This window comes from Pavona decussata, unplaced genomic scaffold, assembly GCF_977016875.1.
Source record: "Pavona decussata unplaced genomic scaffold, jaPavDecu1.1 SCAFFOLD_9, whole genome shotgun sequence".
NCBI lineage: Eukaryota > Metazoa > Cnidaria > Anthozoa > Scleractinia > Agariciidae > Pavona > Pavona decussata.
Genome location: NW_028145432.1, coordinates 540001 through 560629, shown reverse-complemented (window position 1 = coordinate 560629; position 20629 = coordinate 540001). Strand labels below are relative to the sequence as shown.

The window sequence follows — 20629 nt, the reverse complement described above, 5'->3', positions numbered from 1 at the left end:
GCGCTTGCCACAAATGAGTAGAATTGATGTAGCAGTCACCTTGGCGATCCTTGTTCTGATTTCCTTGTCAAGGGTGATCGTAATACAGTCAAACATGTATTAAGCGGCCACTCACCCTCTTTTAAGTGGACACTTTTATAAGTCCCAGTCATATTAGTTTTCCATCTCATTTGCGGTCAAAAATACTGCCCTCTATCTGAAGCGGACGCGGACACCTTTATGGTGACTTCGACTTCAATTTCTTTTGTTTAAAACCTGCATTAAACGGACACTACCCAAAGGAAGTATGTTTTTTTTGTCCTCTGCCACACTTTGCGGACACTCCATAAACAGTAAATAAGGCAAATGATCAAAACTATACTATACTCAACAAGACCCACTTAACCACAAAATAGATTGTGATCTCTGACTGCACCCACTTCCTCAACCTAAAAAGATGGTGTCTTTATTGCATAGCCACTTCTCTAGTTAAAATAATAATGAGCCGAGTTTAAGCCTCACTTTTCTTATTCCTCTAACAATGCTGACTCTTCGTAGCTGAATACTGTATTGGTGTGTAGACACAAATTTTAAAGCTAATAACAGTATTGTGGATAATTTTCTTGAGATAGGTGGTGTCTTTGCTAACCGTAGACAAGATGGTCCTCTTCAAACACACTTGTTATGACCAGTTCCCTAATTGGTTAATATTTTTTTCTCTTTAAAGTTTATCTTTAGCTGTACATGTTCTTCCACGGCTGAAGCAGGCGTGAAGAACGGTTGAGCCGATCCCAATACAAACAGCCGAACTAACTGGGAAAAACGCCAAACTTCACATGAACTGAATTCATATTATATAACTGACCTAAGTACGGCTTATGTGAAGTACGGCGTTTGAACTGGGGCTTATCGTATATGACTCATGCTTCTGATCTACTTAGATCTACAAAAACTTTCGCTCAGAGCAATAAGCGGTGAAAGATGACTTTATTCTTATTAGGGTTTCATTTGTGACAGAACGTTCTTGTTTGATGTCTTGACCTTATCATTTGATCAATATAATCTGACACGGTGTTTGGGATAGTACAGTACCTCTTCCAGACCTCTATTTCCATTGGTCCCCTAGTACTGTAGCTCCCATTGTTTTCTGCGGGGGATCCATTGTTCCCAACCAATGACCTATTGTTTGGACTTTCTCAGTGTTTGAGGGCTATCTCACGTTTATGGGAACGCGGACACTAGCCAGGGTCCCGATCTAGGGTGTCCGCTTATTAATACTTATTAATAATATAATACTTCTTAATAACAACAACAACAACAACGACGGCAATGATAATTAAACACTGAAAAACGTAATAAAATAAAATAAAATATGCAGCGTCAAACAATGTGTCATTCAATTTCCGAACGTTTTATTTCTGTACATTAAATGGTATCATAAGGAAATCACAGAAATCCTGTGAGACTTAGTCAATACTAAAAATAAGAATTATAACAACAATAATAACTTGAATGATAATGCCAGTGGCAATGACAAAACCACACTGTTAACCGGTGATAAAATAGAATAATGGGTCATTGGAATCCGAGCGTTTTATATCTGTACATTAAGGCCTCTTCATATGAGCCCGGTCGACCGGACTGCCTCGGTTTCCGAGATCTCGCCTCGCCACTCTTTTTCGACTCCCTTTTTTACAAAAATTTCGATGTGTCCATATGAGAAAGCGGGCTGGCCCGGTTACCGAGATCTCGATTTTTGTGACCGAGATCTCGGTAACCGCGCTGGAAATTTTTCCCATACGGAACACTCCAGCCCGGATACCGGGATTGTCCGTGACGAAACATTTTCAACTGCGCATGGCTTGAAAGGTCGCTGACAAGTCGTTAAGCGGTTCCACGGGTATTTTGGGGGCCTTTTGAACATTTTTCATCTCGGTAACCGGAATTAAATTTCCCATATGAACAGAAGACAAAATTCGTCCGGGCCAGCCCGGTTACCTGGCTCATACGAAGAGGCCCTATATGGAAATGTCTTAATCAGTGAAATCACAGCATAATCACTTTCATTATAGTGCTTACGTTCCTTGAGCTAGCCTTGCAGAAGAGAGCAAATATCATTTAAAATGTACAATTTGTTTAAACATGAGCCGCCGTTTTATGATTGTAGATGCCATCACTTTTGACAACCTTGAAAGGTTTTATAAATGGGTTGAAAACAGATGGAGAACTGTAAGATAAGAAAATGGCATTCATTAACTTTAATTATGCTCCTATCAACCAGGATAAAGCTAACTTCCTAACACTGGTTTAGAGTTAAGCATTTTCTTTTCATAAGGAATTGAAACAGACATAGGCAAATAACGGCTATATAATAATACATACGATTAGAGCGGATTTCAATTGATTTCAATTTTGCTTTGGCTTTGTATGATTTATATGACGCTCTGTGATTGGTTAACAAAGTTCGCGCCATTTTCTCCGCCAATGCGACCCAAAACCAATCGTGACTTGTTCTTACGCGTTTTCCCGCGCTTGGCGCAAGTTGTATGTATTTGCTTCGAGTTCTGATTGGTTCATTGGGCTGTTTACGTCTGTTATGATTAGAGTAATTGCTTTGGTTCTGGTTTACGATACTCAATTGAAAACCCCTCTATGATTAGTACAGGTTCCTTTTTCTGTCTCATTATTCGTCAGATGAACTGCACAGTCTCATGGCTCTTTTGCCTACTATAGTATAATCTGGCTTGCCAGCCCAGGCGTTTGTGATTGGCTCATATCCATCAACCAAGAAATCCCGGATGCAGCCAATGAAGTTGGGCAGTAGATTCTGACTTGAAGGTGCGCCCAGGAAATAAGCCTTTGATGTTGGTATATCTAGACGATTATAGCCTCCAGGGGTCCGTCCAATTACTGAACAAGGAAAATAAAAAGAATCATGGTAAATATATTAGGCGAAGAAACTTTCTGGAAAGGGTTCACAGTTTCGGGTATGACATAAGTACGGTACACCTAAAATTTGAAAGGGGTACCTATCCTCCCTCCCTCCCCGTAATATAAATTGGCGAATATGTTTTAGATAATTTCCTCTTGCCTCCCAGTTTGTGGGGCTCACAAACTTCAGGAAAAAACTATAGACACTATAATTTCTTGTTAAGCTCTCGAGGAGAACATTTGGGCAACCATTGATTCCAGAGTCGGTCGTTTTCACTGTACATGAAATCACGTTGTAGTTTTCTTTTTAAACTGTAACTTGCTGTGTTTTTCGCCTAAAGAAAAGATCATATGGCGACAGACTCACGCATAGCAGCTCCGTTATCAATGTTGACGGTAAGTCTCCTGTCAGTGCGCGTCAGATGAACTTGATGCCATTCGTTGTCGTTCAGTTTTATGTCTGATGACTCCAGTTTTGCTTGTCCTAAACAGAACGAAATATAAATTGTCAGTGCTTCTCTATAAGGTTTTTACTATTCGAGTTAATTAACGTAGTAAAAACTAATGAAAGTGATTCATAGTGGTAAATTGCAATTTCCTTTGTCTCACGGTTAATAATAGTCTCCTTCGCAGCCGATTTTTGGGGGAGCGTTGCGTGACAGCCCAAAAAACGGCTGCGAGGGAGACTAGGTTAATAATGGCCCGAAAAGTTCATGATGAAGCTCTCAGTGGAGCTCTGTATGATTTTTTTTAAGTATTGTAGCTTATTGTGTTATCAATTTCTTCTCTTCTTTCGTCAATGTAAACAAAAATTACCAGTGTAGTGTGATTTTCCCAGTAAAAATAGTCCTGAATAGGACTTAGTGGTTGTGTTGCCTCGTCCCCAGGTACCAAAGCATTCCGTGCGGGAAGAGCGACACACAGACAATTCCACAACACCATGCACATCACGTTCGACTAAAGAAAAACGCCTGGCCCTGATGCAGACTGTCATGTTGTTGGCGTATGACATTGCTGAACTGACGTTTTAACAACCTGAGCAGAAGTCATCTACACACCGAGTCTGCTAGACTGAAGTAGATAGAGAATTGACTTTTGATGGCAGTTATGTTTTGGGATATTGATCTGTTAGCCAGATGATAAAGGCAAAAACCATTAACTGAGCAGTTAAGAAGCTCACAAACTCATTACCTGTACCCAGATCGATATACAACATAAACACTCTGCTGTCCTTGTACGCCACGTATATGGAATCCCTGTGTATCCCTTTGGCATACATAATCATTCCACTTGACTGAGAACTTTTGAACTCGAATCGTACGTCATCTTGAGTGCGGTTATTTCTCGACTTGTAATTGTCTATAGTAATGTATGACAAACCACTGGTACACACGCAGCGACCTGATGAAAGATAAACACATGGAAACGTTATGATATACTGCTGTCTGTGACGCCTTCCTTTGGAAGTAAAAAGTCTAAGTCGACTGGCTCTCAAAGAAAACAAAAAGAGTCTAAAGGTCGGCGCACACGAGGAGATACGCCCAAGGACAAAGTCCCTCAGTTGTAGTGTTGATATGAGGAGAATGGTCACAAGAATGTGTCCCACGAACAGTTCGCAAAAAAAGGAAAGCATAATGTAGTCCTTGTGATTAGATTTGTGACAAAAATGGGTTGTTCACATAATGAGACAAGTGCCGGGGGCTAACTGGGGCTAGTCCTTGCAACAAGTCCCATGGACTTGAAACGTCGTACGTGCGCCTTTAAAGCTTTTCAACTTTGAAACAGTGTGGCATTGACCATACAAGAAAGAGTTATTAAAGATCTTTCATATCTTTAAGACCTGCTTTAAATTTACGCCGGTAAAGCTAAACCTTGTGAAACCAATTGACAAAGTAATGAGATTTTATGTGTGTATCCCTTTCCTTGTGTCTCAAAACTACTGTTGTTAATGATTGCTTGACTAATATTTCGTGATTGGTGCTTAATTGCCATTAACGAGCACATTCCGGGTTTTTAGATCGCCGGGAGGGTATCCATCCCGGGTAGATTGTCACAGGAATAGAAAAAAGAAAGAAAAGAAATAAAAGGCGGAGATGAATGATACAGACGAATCAGTTAAGCGAAAGACCCGCCATGAATTCACATTTGACAAGCAAATCTCAATTGCTTTGAGACTCGGCTTTCGTTTAACAGCTTTTGCACTTTTAATCTTAGATCATTTTCCTTTAATTATTTTTTAGACCGTATTACTGTGCTTTACCTCATATTTAAAAAAAAACTCATTAATAATTCATAAGCGCATTGACCTATCAAATGGTCGATAAAACATCACGTGCAGTGGTTTTAAAACACGATAAAACCTCCTCCTAATTAGTATGCGGTGTTTAATGCTTTTCTTGTATGTTAATTACAACGTTCACAAAAGCATCATTGTTATGAACTCTCTTGACACACGTTTTTCCAGGAATGTTTTTGAAACCGTTCAAAAAACTCGCTGTGCCTCGTGGTTTTAAATCCCGATAAAACACTGCTGCTCGTGTTTTAAACATTACCAAAAAACATGACGAGTTTTTCCTTATATTTTATACGCCGACCAAATCGAAACTTGATCCCTCGGGCATTTGAACTCTTTTGAAGATTAGGTTGTTCAGATAATCGATCGGAGCATTACCGGATAAAATGTGTGCCCTGCTAGTTTTACTTAGTAATTATTACCTTGTTGAAGCCTAGTGATGTTATACTTTAGGTAGAATCCTGTAGCTGATACGTCTTCATCTGCAGTGAAATCAAACTGGACTTTCTTTCCTTTCAGTTCCAATGGAGGCGGAAGCTGGTTCGTGCTTCCACCGCACTGCGTGGAGCTGTCAATCTCGTCGCTTAAAACGAGTTTATCAAACGCACATGTTTGGGAGTCTACAAAGCAATGTAAAGACGTTTTGTTTTAAAGATATATTTAAGTTATTATTAATAATAATAATAATAATAATAATTTATTTAGTTATATTGCGCAGAAATCAACGTTGCTGTTTTCAACTGCGCATTACAATCTTAAAGAAAATGAAAGTAAAAGTAAACGAATCAATTTTACATGAATATCAGCAATATCAAAATATTATCAAAAAAACCTAAAAATATATATACAATGTATATACAAATATATACAATAGAAGAAAAAGAAAACCAAGCCGTAATGCTAAGAATCTAACGATGCTATCCGATAAAAATGTGTCTTTAGAGATCTCTTGAATGAGTGAACGGAAGATACATTGCGAATGTCAGCTGGTAGACTATTCCACAGCTTGGGAGCGGCCATAGAAAATGATCTACCACCAAGCGTGCTGAACGTCTTGCATGAGGGAATATTCAGTATATATTTCTCAATTTCATAACATTTAGGACGATGATTCGGGATAGTTTGGAATGTTTGATCGACAAATGACTCAATCGAAATATCAAGGGAAAAAGGGGTTTTTCACGGGCCGGGACATGGGCTTTGACATTTGATGGTAGAAACCAGATAGAAACGTAATATTTATATGATGGCCGGTGAGGGCTAAAAGTTTCAGTAGCCCAAAATGTACTTTTTGATAATAAATACAACATTAGCAAATTAAAGCAATGAGAGCAGACTTTAAACATTTATTTGCAACGGTAAAGAAATGTACGCCCAGAACAAAAAAATACTCTAGGTAAGCGATTTTTAGGTTGACGAAGATAATTGAATAAACACAATATCTTGTAGTGAAACAAGATACTTATGATGGCAGAAAAACAGAAAAAATATTCAGGGAACCGAATCAGAACTAATTGGCAGAATTATATTAACTAATTTCTACCAAAAACGGATACTAACTGAGGGAGTTTTATTGAGGAATAAGATAAACGGATGATTTTACAAGCAAGCGGTTACTTTATCGTTCTTACATTGTAAAGAAAACTTCTGAAACCATACGACGGTCTTGTAGTTGTCGGGAACATCCAAAGTGAGTGTGCATTTCTGATCGTCAGGATAAAAGTTTGGAAAGCTTGGTGAGTATAAGGCTCCTTCCATCTTGTCTGGTGAGTCCACCTTTATTTCTCTTGTGGGACAAATGCTAGAACCTGGAGGAGCTGAAAATAGATAAGGGGGTTAGTTACTATAGAAACTGTGGTGCTGCGCCGGTGGAGATTGGAAACGAATGTTGGGTTTATCAACAATGTTGAGAAGGTAATCTGGTCACCGTAAGGAGATTCGAGTGCTGACGTCTCGAGCGTTAGTCTTCTGTCAGAGCGAATGTAAATCCTGACTCTGTTGATAAAACTAAACATTTGGAGCTGAAAATACTTTAAATAAGTGACACTTTGTTTATCTGTCATATATTAGTGTAAAGCAGTTTTGTTTATTTTCAGATGCACCAGTGAAAATTGTATGTGTTATACAGCATAAATGGAAGGCCACTCTAACGCAGAACCGAGTCCTTGAAAAAAGGGAGAGAGAGAAAATTGTGACCACTTGATGCGAACCGAATAGTGAAGTAGGTGATAAATACTAAAGAAAAGAAGAAGAAGAAGAAGAAGAAGAAGAAGAAGAAGAAGAAGAAGAAGAAGAAGAAGAAGAAGAAGAAGAAGAAGAAGAAGAAGAAAAAGAGGAATCTGAGGAACTGAAGGAGAATAAAGAGGTGCCATTCAGCCGGCCTAGCGTGAAAATTACACTGGGTATAGGCTCTACGTATTAGTGACAGAGTATATGCACGCTTTCATGCAAAAAACCACTGAAAGTGTTAACGATGGGAAAGGATTTAGTGCTGAATTAAAAAGGATCGGAGTTTGTTTTCTTTAGTTGAAGATCAGCTCATCCTCAGTTGCATTTTCCACTCTTCGCGACGAGGAAACATCCTAATCTGCCAGATGTGCCGCTATGAAGGGAAGGTACTACATTAAATATTGTCTTTTTACTTACGATCTTGGGGTTCTTTCCTTTCGGTGCTGAATGAAATTTTGAAGCCATTCAGTTCAAAAGTGCTGTCTGACCTGAATGCTATAGAAATCTTGTTCCCTGTTGAAGTGTACTCAGGTGGAATTCCTCTACCACAGTAACGAAAGGTTCTGGGGCCATCGATAATCAATACAACATCGAATTCACATTCATTTGGGTCTGAAAATCAAAACACCGAAATGGGTTAGACTTTTCATTGATCTAGGCATGCGTACTGGGGATCTGGCTAGTTAGGGACAGAGAGGAATGGTTAACCATTACAGCCCCGATAGCGACCAATAGTGAGAAAAAAAGGAAGTGTTCAACAAAGGTAAAATGTCTTGATGTTCAAACAAATTCTCTCAACAAATACCATGGACGGTAGTGAAGAGAATGTGCATTTTGATACTGAGATTTAAAACGGTTAAGACCTTGACATCGAACGCTTAACGGGACTGTGTCATGGTAATCATCTCTTTGTTTGGTAAAACAATTCTGCTAAATGTCTATTTTAATACCATGTTCAAAAATAATGTAAATTGCCTCTAGATCGCCCACCAGAGAAAATCAAGTGAATTTATTACAGAAAGAAAGGGGTTAGAATTTGTTGCCAATTTTATCTAAAAAAAAGGAAGAAACAAATTGAAAACGTCCGCCCGCCGGTTTCACGTTGGTATACATTTGTGGCTTCAGCCCCGCCGGCCAAAAACGTTTACGAATAGCTTTCCTAAACTAATAGACCTTTATCACTCGGCGGCAAAAAAAAACTTTGTTTTTGCGCCGCAAGCCTCGCCCATACGCGAATTCAGTGCGAGGCTTGCCGTGCAAAAACAAAGCTTTTTATTCTCCTGAGGCTCAACATGGCCAACACGTGATAAAGGTCTATTTAAAGTGCACTTTAAATTTTCCAAGGGTTGCTAAAAATATTTGACTCTGTACGTTTAATACAGGGATAAAAACGTGTTAGGTATAGAGGGACGATTTTCAATTCACTGACGCCTTCTTCAGGGCAAATGTTACTGAAGATACAAATTTGAATATAAACAACTAGTAAATTCTTATGTACACGTATACAAATAATAGACAAAAAAAGCATGCGGATTACAAAATATACTTTAATTAACGTGTTGAAGTTAAGTTGCAGATTAAGGGAGGGGTTTTCCCACAGCATGTGCAAAGCTTCTTTTATCTTGAGCTGATATGTGGTGCTGGCTTGATCAATTACATGAAAGCAATGTTCAGAACTTCTGTAGTATAGATGTTTTCCTAAGTGTGAGTTCGTATCTGTAGTTAGGTGTTCATGGACACGTGTGGAAAAATGTCTGGTTGTTTCACCGACATAACAAGCATTACAACCCACACAAGAAATTTCGACACGACGCATGTAAAAACATCGATATGAAACTGATTTAAGTGTCCTCTTCATTCAAAACAGGGCTCCTTGTTTAAAAGGGTAAAAGATCCTATCCCTAGTGGTCTTCGCTCGGGCGTCGTGTATAAATTTAAAATGATTAAATAGTTAATTTTATTGAACAAAATGACGTTAAATTGCTTGAAGTACCAACTAACTTCTAATTTCGTTCGAAAAGATTTTAATCGTACGTCTGTGTCATCAAAGACAGATAAACTTCTATAATTTAGACATAAATTTCCGGCAATTTAAAGTCAATTTGTTGTAGCAGTGTGAAGGTGCCCTATCTTTCATCGTTTTCATTTATTCATTTGTTTATTAAATTACCATTTTAAGGTTTTCTCACAAACTTACCATCCTCGTCCTCTTCAACTTGGAAAAAATCAAACTTGATTTTAAAGTTGACGTTTAGTCCTCCATCTATGGCCAGGGTGCAATCAACATTGGCAGGATAATTCCAAGGATGGTTAGGAGACGTAACTTCTCCTTCTGTAGCTTGTATTTCCCGCGTGGGACAGATAGACACCCCTGGAAATAAGTATAATTACCATATAAGCTACAAACGATCCCTTTTAATAAGAGTTTCTTAGCTTCTCTTATACACTTCTGCTTAAAATTTTGCACTGTCCTGGAGGTGCGTGAGCTCGGACACTGTAAGAAGCAGGTTTTTTTTTTCCCTGATCCGTGGCTGAACCATTCGAAATTCTCTGAAGTCAAACCTCTTTCCTTTAAAGGGAGGGATGATTAAAGGTGATTCTTCCTGTGAATCTGGCGTTCTGTAAACAGACAAACAATTGAAGGGAGCACGCAAGAAAACCATCCAGTCCAATCCTCAGAGAAATGAGCACGACTGAACCTCATCGGGGATATTAAGCAGTATTTGGGATTATTAACACATGATTGGCTGAGTGCTAAACACTAACGTTGAGGAAAGGGGTAAAGATCCACCTTAAATTTTTGCACTTACGAAGTTTTTTTAAACTTTGAAAAAAATTGTTTATAAACATGCCGATTACAGTTCCACAATAAGAAATGGGGCTTGCCGAGTTATAACCAGTTGTAACCAGTTATAACCAGTTATAGCTAAAAGTAGGGCCAATGTGTTTAACGGGCAATGTTGTTGCCATGATACTTATTTAATCGATTAAACGACCATAACTTCTTCACCAGTGATTAGGCATTTGTTTGGTACCATTATTTTTGTATGAACTGATATAAGGAATGGCAGTATTGATTCGTCGAAGTATAAGTGCCAGCCACCTTAATTAAGGATGGACGGTTTAAATCCCGAGCGATAGGACTATTTCCAATGTATTTCAGATGACAGAGCACCTTTGAAAAAAGAAGCCTGTTTACAGCATCTCGTTTAATTTTATTGAAACGGAAGCTGATTGGTTTTCAAAGAAACTTGGACCGTTTTGTCACGAGTGAAATTGACTCCCGGAATCATATGTTCCACGCGAGGTAATTCAGATCTGGTTTAAATTCACGTCAAAATAAAGCAGAACATGGCATAAGAAACGCACTGAGGCAAAGAGTTTGTAAGCATGAATGCAGGCACAACGTGTGGCCTTTTATTTAACCTAACGTTACCTTATCAATATGCAATAAGCAGCTGGTTCACGCTATAATTGGAAATCTTTTTTTCTTTTTCTTTTTTTTTCTTCTGTGACGTCGCGAGACACGATACCGACGCCTCAAACTGACAATATCCATCGGATAGTCTTACCATTCAAAGACCAGAGGTCAGCTGACATAGTAAAGAAACATCTTTCTGACTTAAGCAACAAAATTGACCACATTCTACAGCCAGTTTTCAGAAGCCGTAAACTTGGTGATGATCTTAAAGTGCAGGAGCCTAAGCCACCCGTGATCAATCAACAGTGTGTTGTGTATAACTTTGTGTGTGATCCGTCTGTTGCAGATTATGTCGGCTATACCAGCCTTCACCTACACCAACGCATTGATGAGCATCGGTTCTCCGCCATCGGGAAACAACTGAAGAATGATCACCAAGTTGACAAAATTTGCGACCAGACAAGCAATTTTACCATCTTAAAGAAATGTCAGGGAAAGCTTGATTGCTTAATCTTTGAAATGCCGGCTTTGGATCCGCAAGAAGAAACCGAGTCTAAACACCCAGTCAGATTCCATTCGTGCGAAACTATTTGTCTAACCCACGGTGAACGGACATAACTTTCACTTTATAACACCTCTCTGAATGAACACCAGACAGTTACTTTTAGTCTTAATTTAACTTATTTTATTTCACAACTTTACTTTCTGTATAAATTATCTTTTCTGTTGCATTCTTTACTTGATAATGGTGCCAAGATGACACCGAAACGTTGTTTCGTTTTTTCGCTAATTTTAACAGTCAACAATTTTTTTATTATCAGTAATAACTTTCTTAAGTAGAACTATTGCCAAAGTTCCGACTGTAAACAAGATCTCAAATTTTCTGGGCGTTAGCCGAGCTCATGCTATTTAAAGATACAAAAAAAAAAAAAACAGGAAAGTTCTGCTCATAAGTTTTGATTTGAATTGCCACACGTACTTCAGGTCTGATTTAATTTAGAGACCTAAAGTTAAAACGATATTGAAAAGTATAACTGTCATTTAATAAAACACGCGATAGTAAACAACTAGAAGTCTAAAGCTCAGTTTTCCAACGGTCAAGCTTTGGGATTGTAGTATTAGATTGACTTAATTAAAAAAAGAGAAACAACCTTGTGCAACACAGTATACATAATAGACATCATCACAAGAAAAAAAACGTTCAACCATGATGCCACTTTCATTTCAGTGGTCTCAATTTTAAAAAAATAATACATTGCGAAACTTGCTCTGTGCACAGCATAGAAGCCAGCGCCACGGGAACCAACTACTTAATAGCTTTCATTTTAAGCGAGTGGGTGGCACTTATACACTCAAAAAAGAGCAAAGTTTATATATGGACCAAAGTCCTCAGTGATTAATCAGATCAGTTGAAGGGATAATCTCCGTGAAATGAAGAAGCGTTGAAATCCCACTGAGCTAGAGTTCTTCAGCCCCTATCCACATTGGAAAGTTTCCATCAAAATAAAATAGGGAGAATGTGGAAATCATTAATTAGACGTATCTCTTTCAGCGTTCACTCAACTGATGTCTGGGTTTAAATTGTGTTTGTTGACCATTATATAATTGGCATAAAAAATCGTGTACCACTGATAATGTTTCCCATGAGAACGAAATGTAACCACTCAAATTTAATTTAAAATTTTGTTTTGTCGTTCTTCGGCCACTTTACTCAATTATTCGCCCACGTGTGGCGTGATTAAAATTGCTTGAAGCATGGAATTGTTTACAATGGGTCTCCTTGCATTATAAAGAACACCGCCTGAGTTGATTTAGAATCATATCGGCACAAACCCTTGACTTGCCACAAGTCGACTTCTTAATCAAGGGGAGAAGCCGCGAAAGTGGTTGACGAAGTCACGACATCGAGCGACGAACGACGCGAGAAGAGTTCCAACGAGGGAACCAAAATTAACTTAACATAAAGAGTGAAGAGGGAAAATAATACTGGAAAGGGCTTTTAGAAAGTCTTTATATACCCGAGCAAATGTCCTGTACACGCTTTTCCCAGTATGAAAGGGAAATAAAGTGAAAATTGTTGTTTGTAAATCATTATGAGCTTGATCGCCGTCTTGGAATGTGATCAAAGTCTGTGGTTCAAGGACAAGTGTTTCCGGAAATTTAATGTCCTCGTGTGCAATTGCAAAGATTATAATTTAATTAAGATTTTCCTTATTCACATATATTTAAAACTGTCCGATATATTCATTAATAAAAGTCAGTTGTTTCATTGACAATTTGCATTATTAAAGCATAATAGATTTGAAGCAATTTTCATTCCCACCGCCCGTGATAAAGTGGATATAATACACAGCGTGACTTCAGAATCCTCAAGAATGCATGTTCTAACGCCCAAGTAAGAGAAAGCGCGATTCCTTTTCTTAAGCTTTCAGACGGTCCTTGAGTACAATTCTTCCTCACTTTCCCTGTCAACGTCAACGTTTTCCACAATTAAGTTTTATGAAAACATATTTACTGGAAAATAAATAAAATACTGAAATTAAACGTTCGTGAATCTTTCCTTGATTCTTCCGTTGAAATTTGTTTATATTACGCTAATGGCGCGATGAAACTTCTTTCATTATATCATTCTATTATTTTATTCATTACTGTTTGCAATATTTCTTTTTGCGACGAATTTTAAGGCCATCGTTATCGTTTGAACATCTGTGAGTGCATGGTGTATTGTCAGCCATCTTTCAGGCTTCCGCCCGTTCTGCATATATGGTGGTTTAATTTTTGTCTAAGTTGATAAAATATAAATAAAATTCAGTGAGCTTACCTTCAGCCTGGCCCGCAAACGTTAGAGCAAGTAGTATAACACACAAAAATGTCCGTCTGTCCATGGTGTGTCCTCTAGAAACCAACAAAAAATACAGCGAAATCTTTACGAATGATGCCTTGAACGTGTCAAGTGTTTATAAACCGTAGTACACCCTTCAAGCATGCACCCTAAAAATGAAATGGATTATCCGAATGATTGATCTAATTATACTTAACTGTGGGCATTAAAAGCGTTGGTGGGAACGTTCTAGTCACAACAACCGATATTAGCTTTCATAGTCAGTGTTAAGTTACGTTAATTAACGTTGTTGGTGATATTAAAATCGCAGCCAATATCCTAGTTAAAATAATATTGATTTTGAACATGTAATCCGCAAGAAAAGGTAAATATCTAATTTGCTCTTGCGATATTAGTGCAATTGGAAACTCTTGAGCCGTGATTTTGTCTAGGGAAAGGCGAACTTGTGGAATTCATTCATGCACAATTATTTTGATGGCACCCCCGAATCACGATTTGTCAGATGAACCCACACCCCACCCCACCCCCGATGAAAATAAGATAAGGACTTTGGCCAGAGTTTGTGAGAAGTGCTACAGTTCACGACTCGTAGATGGAGTTTCCCTTATCCCTGTCGGCAAACCTTTGCAATAACCATCAAGCGATAGAAGTCCTTTATTTTTCTCTCTCTAGGCTCTCCAGCAAAATCCGTCAGCCCATCCAAAACATTGTGGGTTCCTTGACTTGCTAAAAGTACTATTATATAAATCAGACTGAACAGATTTTGTTTTTAACCGCGTTATATTGTTGTGTTAATTGAATTTCCATTAGATTTACGCCGAGTTTTTGTTTTAGTTACATTCCCCCACGCCTTTATTTTCGCAACATGTGTTAATTTCTCTCCCTTTAATTCACGGTGGAAGTGGTTTAAAATCCATTTTCAAGTTTCATCAGCTCCCTGGACACGTTAACATTGATATTTACTTGAATGAATCTTGTTTCAAATACATTTAGCGAAATACAATGCTGACTTACAAGTCTTACGTTTCATGTGCCCTACATTATAGAGGCTAGGCTGTTCGTAATAGCCGCCACTGGCACAGGGGAGGTTATTAATTTTGTTTATGATTTCACAATAACAGTATCACACAATTGCATTTACGTTATGGGTTGCTGAAACTAGTTTCACAGAAAGAATGATAACACGCGTGAAACAGTGAGTAACTGAACGTTAAGGTGTCGCTAGAAGTTTATTAAACGTCAAGGACGATGCACTGAACTGTGATCAGTTTCGCGAGAAAATACGCCACTTTGGAACCGTGATGTGACGAGAAACAGTGTGTGGGAAAAAACCTGAAATGCAACGCCAAATAATAGGCCATTTTACAGTTGTGTGCTTAGTGACCTGGCCTTGGATTGGAAACGAGGCTGTCGGTGACCATGTTTTGATACAAACCTCGGTGCTTTTCATATGTAGATGAAAACTAGTTAGCATAAGAACTGCATGATCTACATATAAAAAGCAGTGAGGTTTGTATCAAGACAAGGTCACCCCCAGCCTTGCTTCCAATTCAAGGCCAGGTCACTAATCACACAACTGTAAAATGGGCTATTCTGTTCCGTGAAAATTGAAGTCCAAGGCGCGAGTGTAAGTAGTTGAGCTAGAAGCTCCTGACTTGATTCGTGACAACTTCTGACAAAACAGTTACAAATTAATCTTGGAACACAGAAGACTCGACGACTGAGCGAGCCGAATAGGCCATTTCCGAGTTGCTGTGAACCTCATTATGAAAGCGAGGCTAAGTGCAAAAGCTTTTCATACCAAAATTAGTTTTGCTTGCATATGAATGAAAACTAACTTTCATAATAAAAACTTTGCACTTAGCCTCGCTTTCATAATGAGGTTCGCAACAACTCGGAAATGGTGTATGTATTGAAGGCATTGCTAAGGTGGAGAGGGCGCAAACCGAATTGCGCTCGCAGACCTCGGCTTCTACAAGTTTCGTGTTACTTGTGCGATATTATAGGTATGCGGTGTCAAACTGAAGCCAGAGTCCTTAGGCTCTTTGGCCAGCGGTTGGTCGCTAGGAGAGACTCAGGTGAACTGGAATTTAATTACCACAGACGGCTGCGGTAAAAACAATGGAAGCCGCTGCGGAGCAACCAATAAATAGAATTAACTTTTTTTCGAATTCCCCCCAGAATCTTTCCAGGCCACAAACCGATTGCCAAAGAGCATGAGGATTCTGGGTACAAGATTCCAGGTAGATCCCAAGTAATCACATTCATACATCATCTATGACAACTTGAGGAATTGCATTTATTCTTAATTTATTTTTTTGTTTGTTTTTTCTGTAGCAAGCTCCAATTATTTATTCGTAGTTGATACTTAAAATAGAGGACGCTACCTTTTTATATTACCAAATATGACATGAACATACTAACACAACTAATTTTGGAGGCAGTAAAAACGTTCTCAGTGACACGAAATATTTGGGATATTTTTCAATTAGCATGAAATAATTGCGGAAGACAAAACCAGCCAGAGCTAAGATATGTTTGTAAATCATTGGCAATTTTTATGACAAAAAAAGACGCAATCATTTGAAAACAGTTTAAATTAAACTCACAGAAGAAGTCGTCAGTTGTTGTAGCTTTTAGCTTAGAGTCCTTTCAATTCACAAAGCACTGATCCGGATGTCCATGTACCCAGTTCTATTACATAACCTATTTCATATTATGAGCTTCAAACTTGGTATTTAGTGAACAAATGTTTATCAGAAATTACGAGGTCATAAGGATAAAAATTTTTGACTAGCTGCATTACAAATAGTCCGTATCGTGGAATCTTGTGCTCGCGTTTATGCCTGTCCCACGATAAGCTGACGTAACCTTGACAGCTTTTATTTCGATGTTCACACTTCAGAACAGCACTACACCGAGATCTAGAAATCTCGAACCTTCTATTAACCTTCCAAATCTAGCTTAAGTAAGCTAGTTAAATTGTAGTTCAGCTGTTGTTTTGTGTGGCCCACTCTAGAGGTGCTCCCAGACACTACAAAATCAACCCCACCGTCCCCTCCCATTTGACTTTCTTATGAAGAACCACTGGCTCCTCGGTGTCTACTGCGCGCGCAAGCATTTCCTGTTTCCCCATTCACAAACAGCAGGTGCAGGAAAAAGCTTCGTTCCTTAAACTTTCACCGGAAAAGTAAATATACATTTTGCTGTTAGAGATGCCGAAATGATAAGACTGTCGTGTGGAGCAATGGGCATGCATTGCATAGTTGACGCTCGCTTCATCAATCACCTTTAGTTCAAAGCAATTGGGAGATTAGTCGGTGAGTAAGGAAAACATAATGTAATGACCAATGGCAGTAAGAGTTTGTTTATATTAAAACAGCAGGGTGTGAATTGCGCAGGAACCTAACAGGCGCCTTCGTCATAGTCGTCAGCAAATATTTTTTTGAAGATTTCACTTTATATGGTGTGTCTCAAGATTGAGAGAATTCTTAGAGTAAAGCACACATTATCACTGTCCAGGTTCAAACTTGACACATTTCTCATTTCCCCTGAACAAGTACCATATATTTTCTTCATTCAATCCTTGAGAATTTAGTAGTTCATCAGTGCCTAGTTGACGCGATTTTGTTATCCTTATCATCTGTTTGCAAAAGTATTGACTTCTCGAAGAGAAATTTATTTTCATTGCCTGTCGCATGTCTCTAAGGAGTTTATCAGTTCAAACTGTTGCTCCTACCTTGCCCTCAAACTATAAACTACAGACGCGTCTCGCTAACATTACGTTTGAAAAGTGTTTGAAATAACCACCTTAAAACTGAACAGTCACGTATTTCCCGTGACAAAAAAAATTACGAAAATAAGCAATAACAGAGAGCATTTACTCATCATCAGCTTTCATTCGAATGGGCAAACAATGGGTTTTCATTGACAAAATCTACTGTTGTTTTGAAAAATTAAAGAGGATGTAAAAGTGGAAAGTACTGGTTCAGGCCATAGCAACATGACAGGATCTTAAAACTTAAAAACCGCTAACCTTGCTCACGAATAGACACCCAAGTCGATTTTCCCTCAAGTAGTTCTGTCGTTTGAAGGAACACTGGAGATTATGATTTCCTTCCGTGATCACTGAAACATCCGGCACAGATCAACTTATCTGAAAAATCACGAGCCTGTAAAACAATTTTGTAAGACTAGGACGTCACGCGGAACGGAAGTATCGCATGTTACTAAGTTTAAGAAAGATCGACATTTAGGAGATATCATGTTGACAAACTGTCAACAACATGGATAAGACTCGGTACATTCATTTCAGCAGTCAAACCCTGCCAGGAGTAAGATGATTCAATCTTTTACAGTGGTTTGAAATCCTAAATTGCGACCATAGTAAACGCTGTGAAAATTTACGCTTGAACCTATCTTGAGTAATAAAAAAAAACACGGTCCAGTTTTGTAAAAAAAAAAAACAGAGTAAAGCACTCTGTCCTTGGCTACAGATGGAAATGGAGCTACAGTGCATCTGGGAAAACTTTGGGCCAAGGAACCGGATAGATGATGAAGTCTGCGTGTCCTTCAAGACATAGTTAATAAAAGGCAATGGTTATAAAGCCAGACAAACTTTTTTTATGTGTTTTTGTCAGCATTTTTGGCCTTGATCGTGCACAGACCACTGTATATTTTGAAATGTGTTGGAGCAACTGACCAATAAGATATTCAATTGTGTAAACGTTAAAACAAAGGACGGCCCTTCCAAGGTAAATTGCAGCATCATTATTGTCATGGCAGACTTCACAACCAGTCCCTCAATTAACTATGTTCAAAACTCATAAGGCTTCTTCTTCCTACTTTAATGTAGTTCCTTCAGTGCATCCTGTATGGCGCCAATTAATCATTATGGTTTTCCCTACGTACTGGTATAATATTAGAGCGTTTAAGAGGAAAGAGACATACTCAAACTTTAAGCGAAAAATATTTGAAACAGCAAACTCCCTGGGACATATAGAAATATTTCGCGATGCCTGCAGAAAATCACTGCTGTTGTAAAAGCTGGTCTCTCAAGTTTTGGCTTAACCGGATGACTGGTGCAGAGTAGATTGCATTATATTAAAAATGGTGATTTTAAGTTTGCGCCTGTAAAGGACATATAAAGAGCTACCCACCTCGATCGAGCAGCACACTTGTCGGTATCCGGTTCAGTTTGCAGTGTTTTATAAAATATGATTGGTCAAAGACCGCAGTCGTCTCATGTATGACGTCATCAATAGCGGGAAGGTAAAACGTCATTTGCTACCGGCTCAATTTTAAAAATCTATATGCAGAAAAACTTTCGCTTTTGACACTAAAAATGCGTGATTGTTAAATTCCTTTATATCCAGATAACATATATTAAATATAAAACGACTGATTGTTCTTGCATTAACGGAAAATCAATGCAACTAAGAAATACAGATGTATACATGTTCGTCGTGAAGCTAGTCAAAGCGAAGGATGCTTGCCCGTGTATGGGAGTGATCGTTTTACTTACAATTTAGCATGAAATGAGAATTTGCTTATGGAATCTGTGTTTTGATAAATCAACACTCAGTCGGGCACGACTGGGTTTGGTAAGACATGGGTGACAATGGACACAACCATTAGGCAGGAGAGAAAAAGCAAAGCAACATTGGAAATTACTTTCGACACCTTTTACCTTGTACCTACTCGATTGACAGCCGCTTTACTGGTTGGAGTCGGTTTTGCTTTGGTTTCGATTTTGTTTCTGTCCGGGCTTTCGGGGAGAACAGCATAAGCTGACTTAGTGTCCCTGGGTAAACAAAGCTTATTTATTCTATATTGGTAAGAATGTTCTCACCACCTCGTTCAGCTAATTAGAAGTCCAACTGGCCTGTGAAGAATGTTTGTAGTGGGGAATAGGCAGACGGAACTCCACAAGCAAATTGGGCCGAAAGTGGTGGAATGGACGAAAATCGGTCTTCCTATAATATTCAATTGAAAGAAAAGAAAAACTCTATTAGACAAATAGATAACAGGAAGAAGTGAATTTAGAACGAGACCCAAAAAAGTGGTTAGACCATCGTCGAATCTCACTGAACCAGTTCTTTCTTCATTTAACGACGTCATCTGTGTATTTGAAATAAAAGCAAGCGATAGCAATGTTGAATGACGTTTCGATGACCCTGAATGGAATATGTACATGAGTGCCACCGAGGTCTAATCACGTTATCCTTATATGGCTCTGACTGGACCTTTGTGAAACGTTATATGCTGAAGTTTTAAGAAACAATGTTAAACGAGGCCAGAGACTGCGTCTTTACATGATCATCATCTAAACCAAGAGAGGAACCCTTCCATCCTCTCTTGTCTAAGCGGTGTGGTCGAGTGGTTAGAGGCGCGGACTCGTAATCTGGAGGCCCCAGGTTCGAGTCCCCTCTCTGACCACTAGCGTGCTTTGTCGGGGTAGTCCTCTGCTAAAAACCTCGACCACGCTTTGTAAATAGCCAACTGGTCATGCAGTCTCTCTGCCAGTTGGATTTTTTAAATTTTCAGTTCTGTTTAAAATATTTGTTTGATCACACGGCCCCACAAGCTTCTAGCTCTAAATTTACTTTCAGTGCTTTCATTTTAAATACTCTATTAGATCTGTTCAGTGCTCTTAAGATGTTTCGATTGCATAACATCGTGGCGAATACACGACAAGCGACCACAGAGCCGAAATTTATGCATTCTCGAGGCCAATGCCGCTGATAGCTTTATTGTCTAGGAAAAGAAAGACTACAGTGCTTTCCATTTGTTCCTTTATACTTAAGTCTAAACGGCATAATTATTTCGCCATAGCATCGCAAAGTCGGCACAGGTCCTGAAAAAGACTGGAAAGACCCATAACTTTTATATTCCATCGAAAGCATTACAAAGCTATGCTTTACATTGTAAAACC

The 20629-nt window shown here is 38.7% G+C and overlaps 1 protein-coding gene across 2 annotated transcripts in view; it reads right to left on the bottom strand.

Annotated features, from left to right (window-relative positions):
* Nucleotides 1-1369: 1369 nt before the first annotated feature.
* LOC146488401 (bone morphogenetic protein 1-like) overlaps nt 1370-20629 on the bottom strand; it is a 20214-nt gene continuing 954 nt past the window's right edge. The window contains exons 2-10 of one of the 2 annotated variants that reach the window (XM_085117189.1): nt 17732-17851; nt 13675-13748; nt 9630-9803; nt 7850-8044; nt 6835-7020; nt 5626-5823; nt 4102-4311; nt 3278-3394; nt 1370-2889 (exon numbers count right to left, since the gene is read on the bottom strand). In XM_085117189.1, coding sequence (XP_084973315.1) covers nt 2663-2889; nt 3278-3394; nt 4102-4311; nt 5626-5823; nt 6835-7020; nt 7850-8044; nt 9630-9803; nt 13675-13738 — 1371 coding nt within the window. In that variant the 5' untranslated portion in view covers nt 13739-13748; nt 17732-17851 and the 3' untranslated portion in view covers nt 1370-2662. The remainder of the gene's footprint in view (nt 2890-3277; nt 3395-4101; nt 4312-5625; nt 5824-6834; nt 7021-7849; nt 8045-9629; nt 9804-13674; nt 13749-17731; nt 17852-20629) is intronic. The other variant, XM_085117180.1, reaches the window with a different exon arrangement.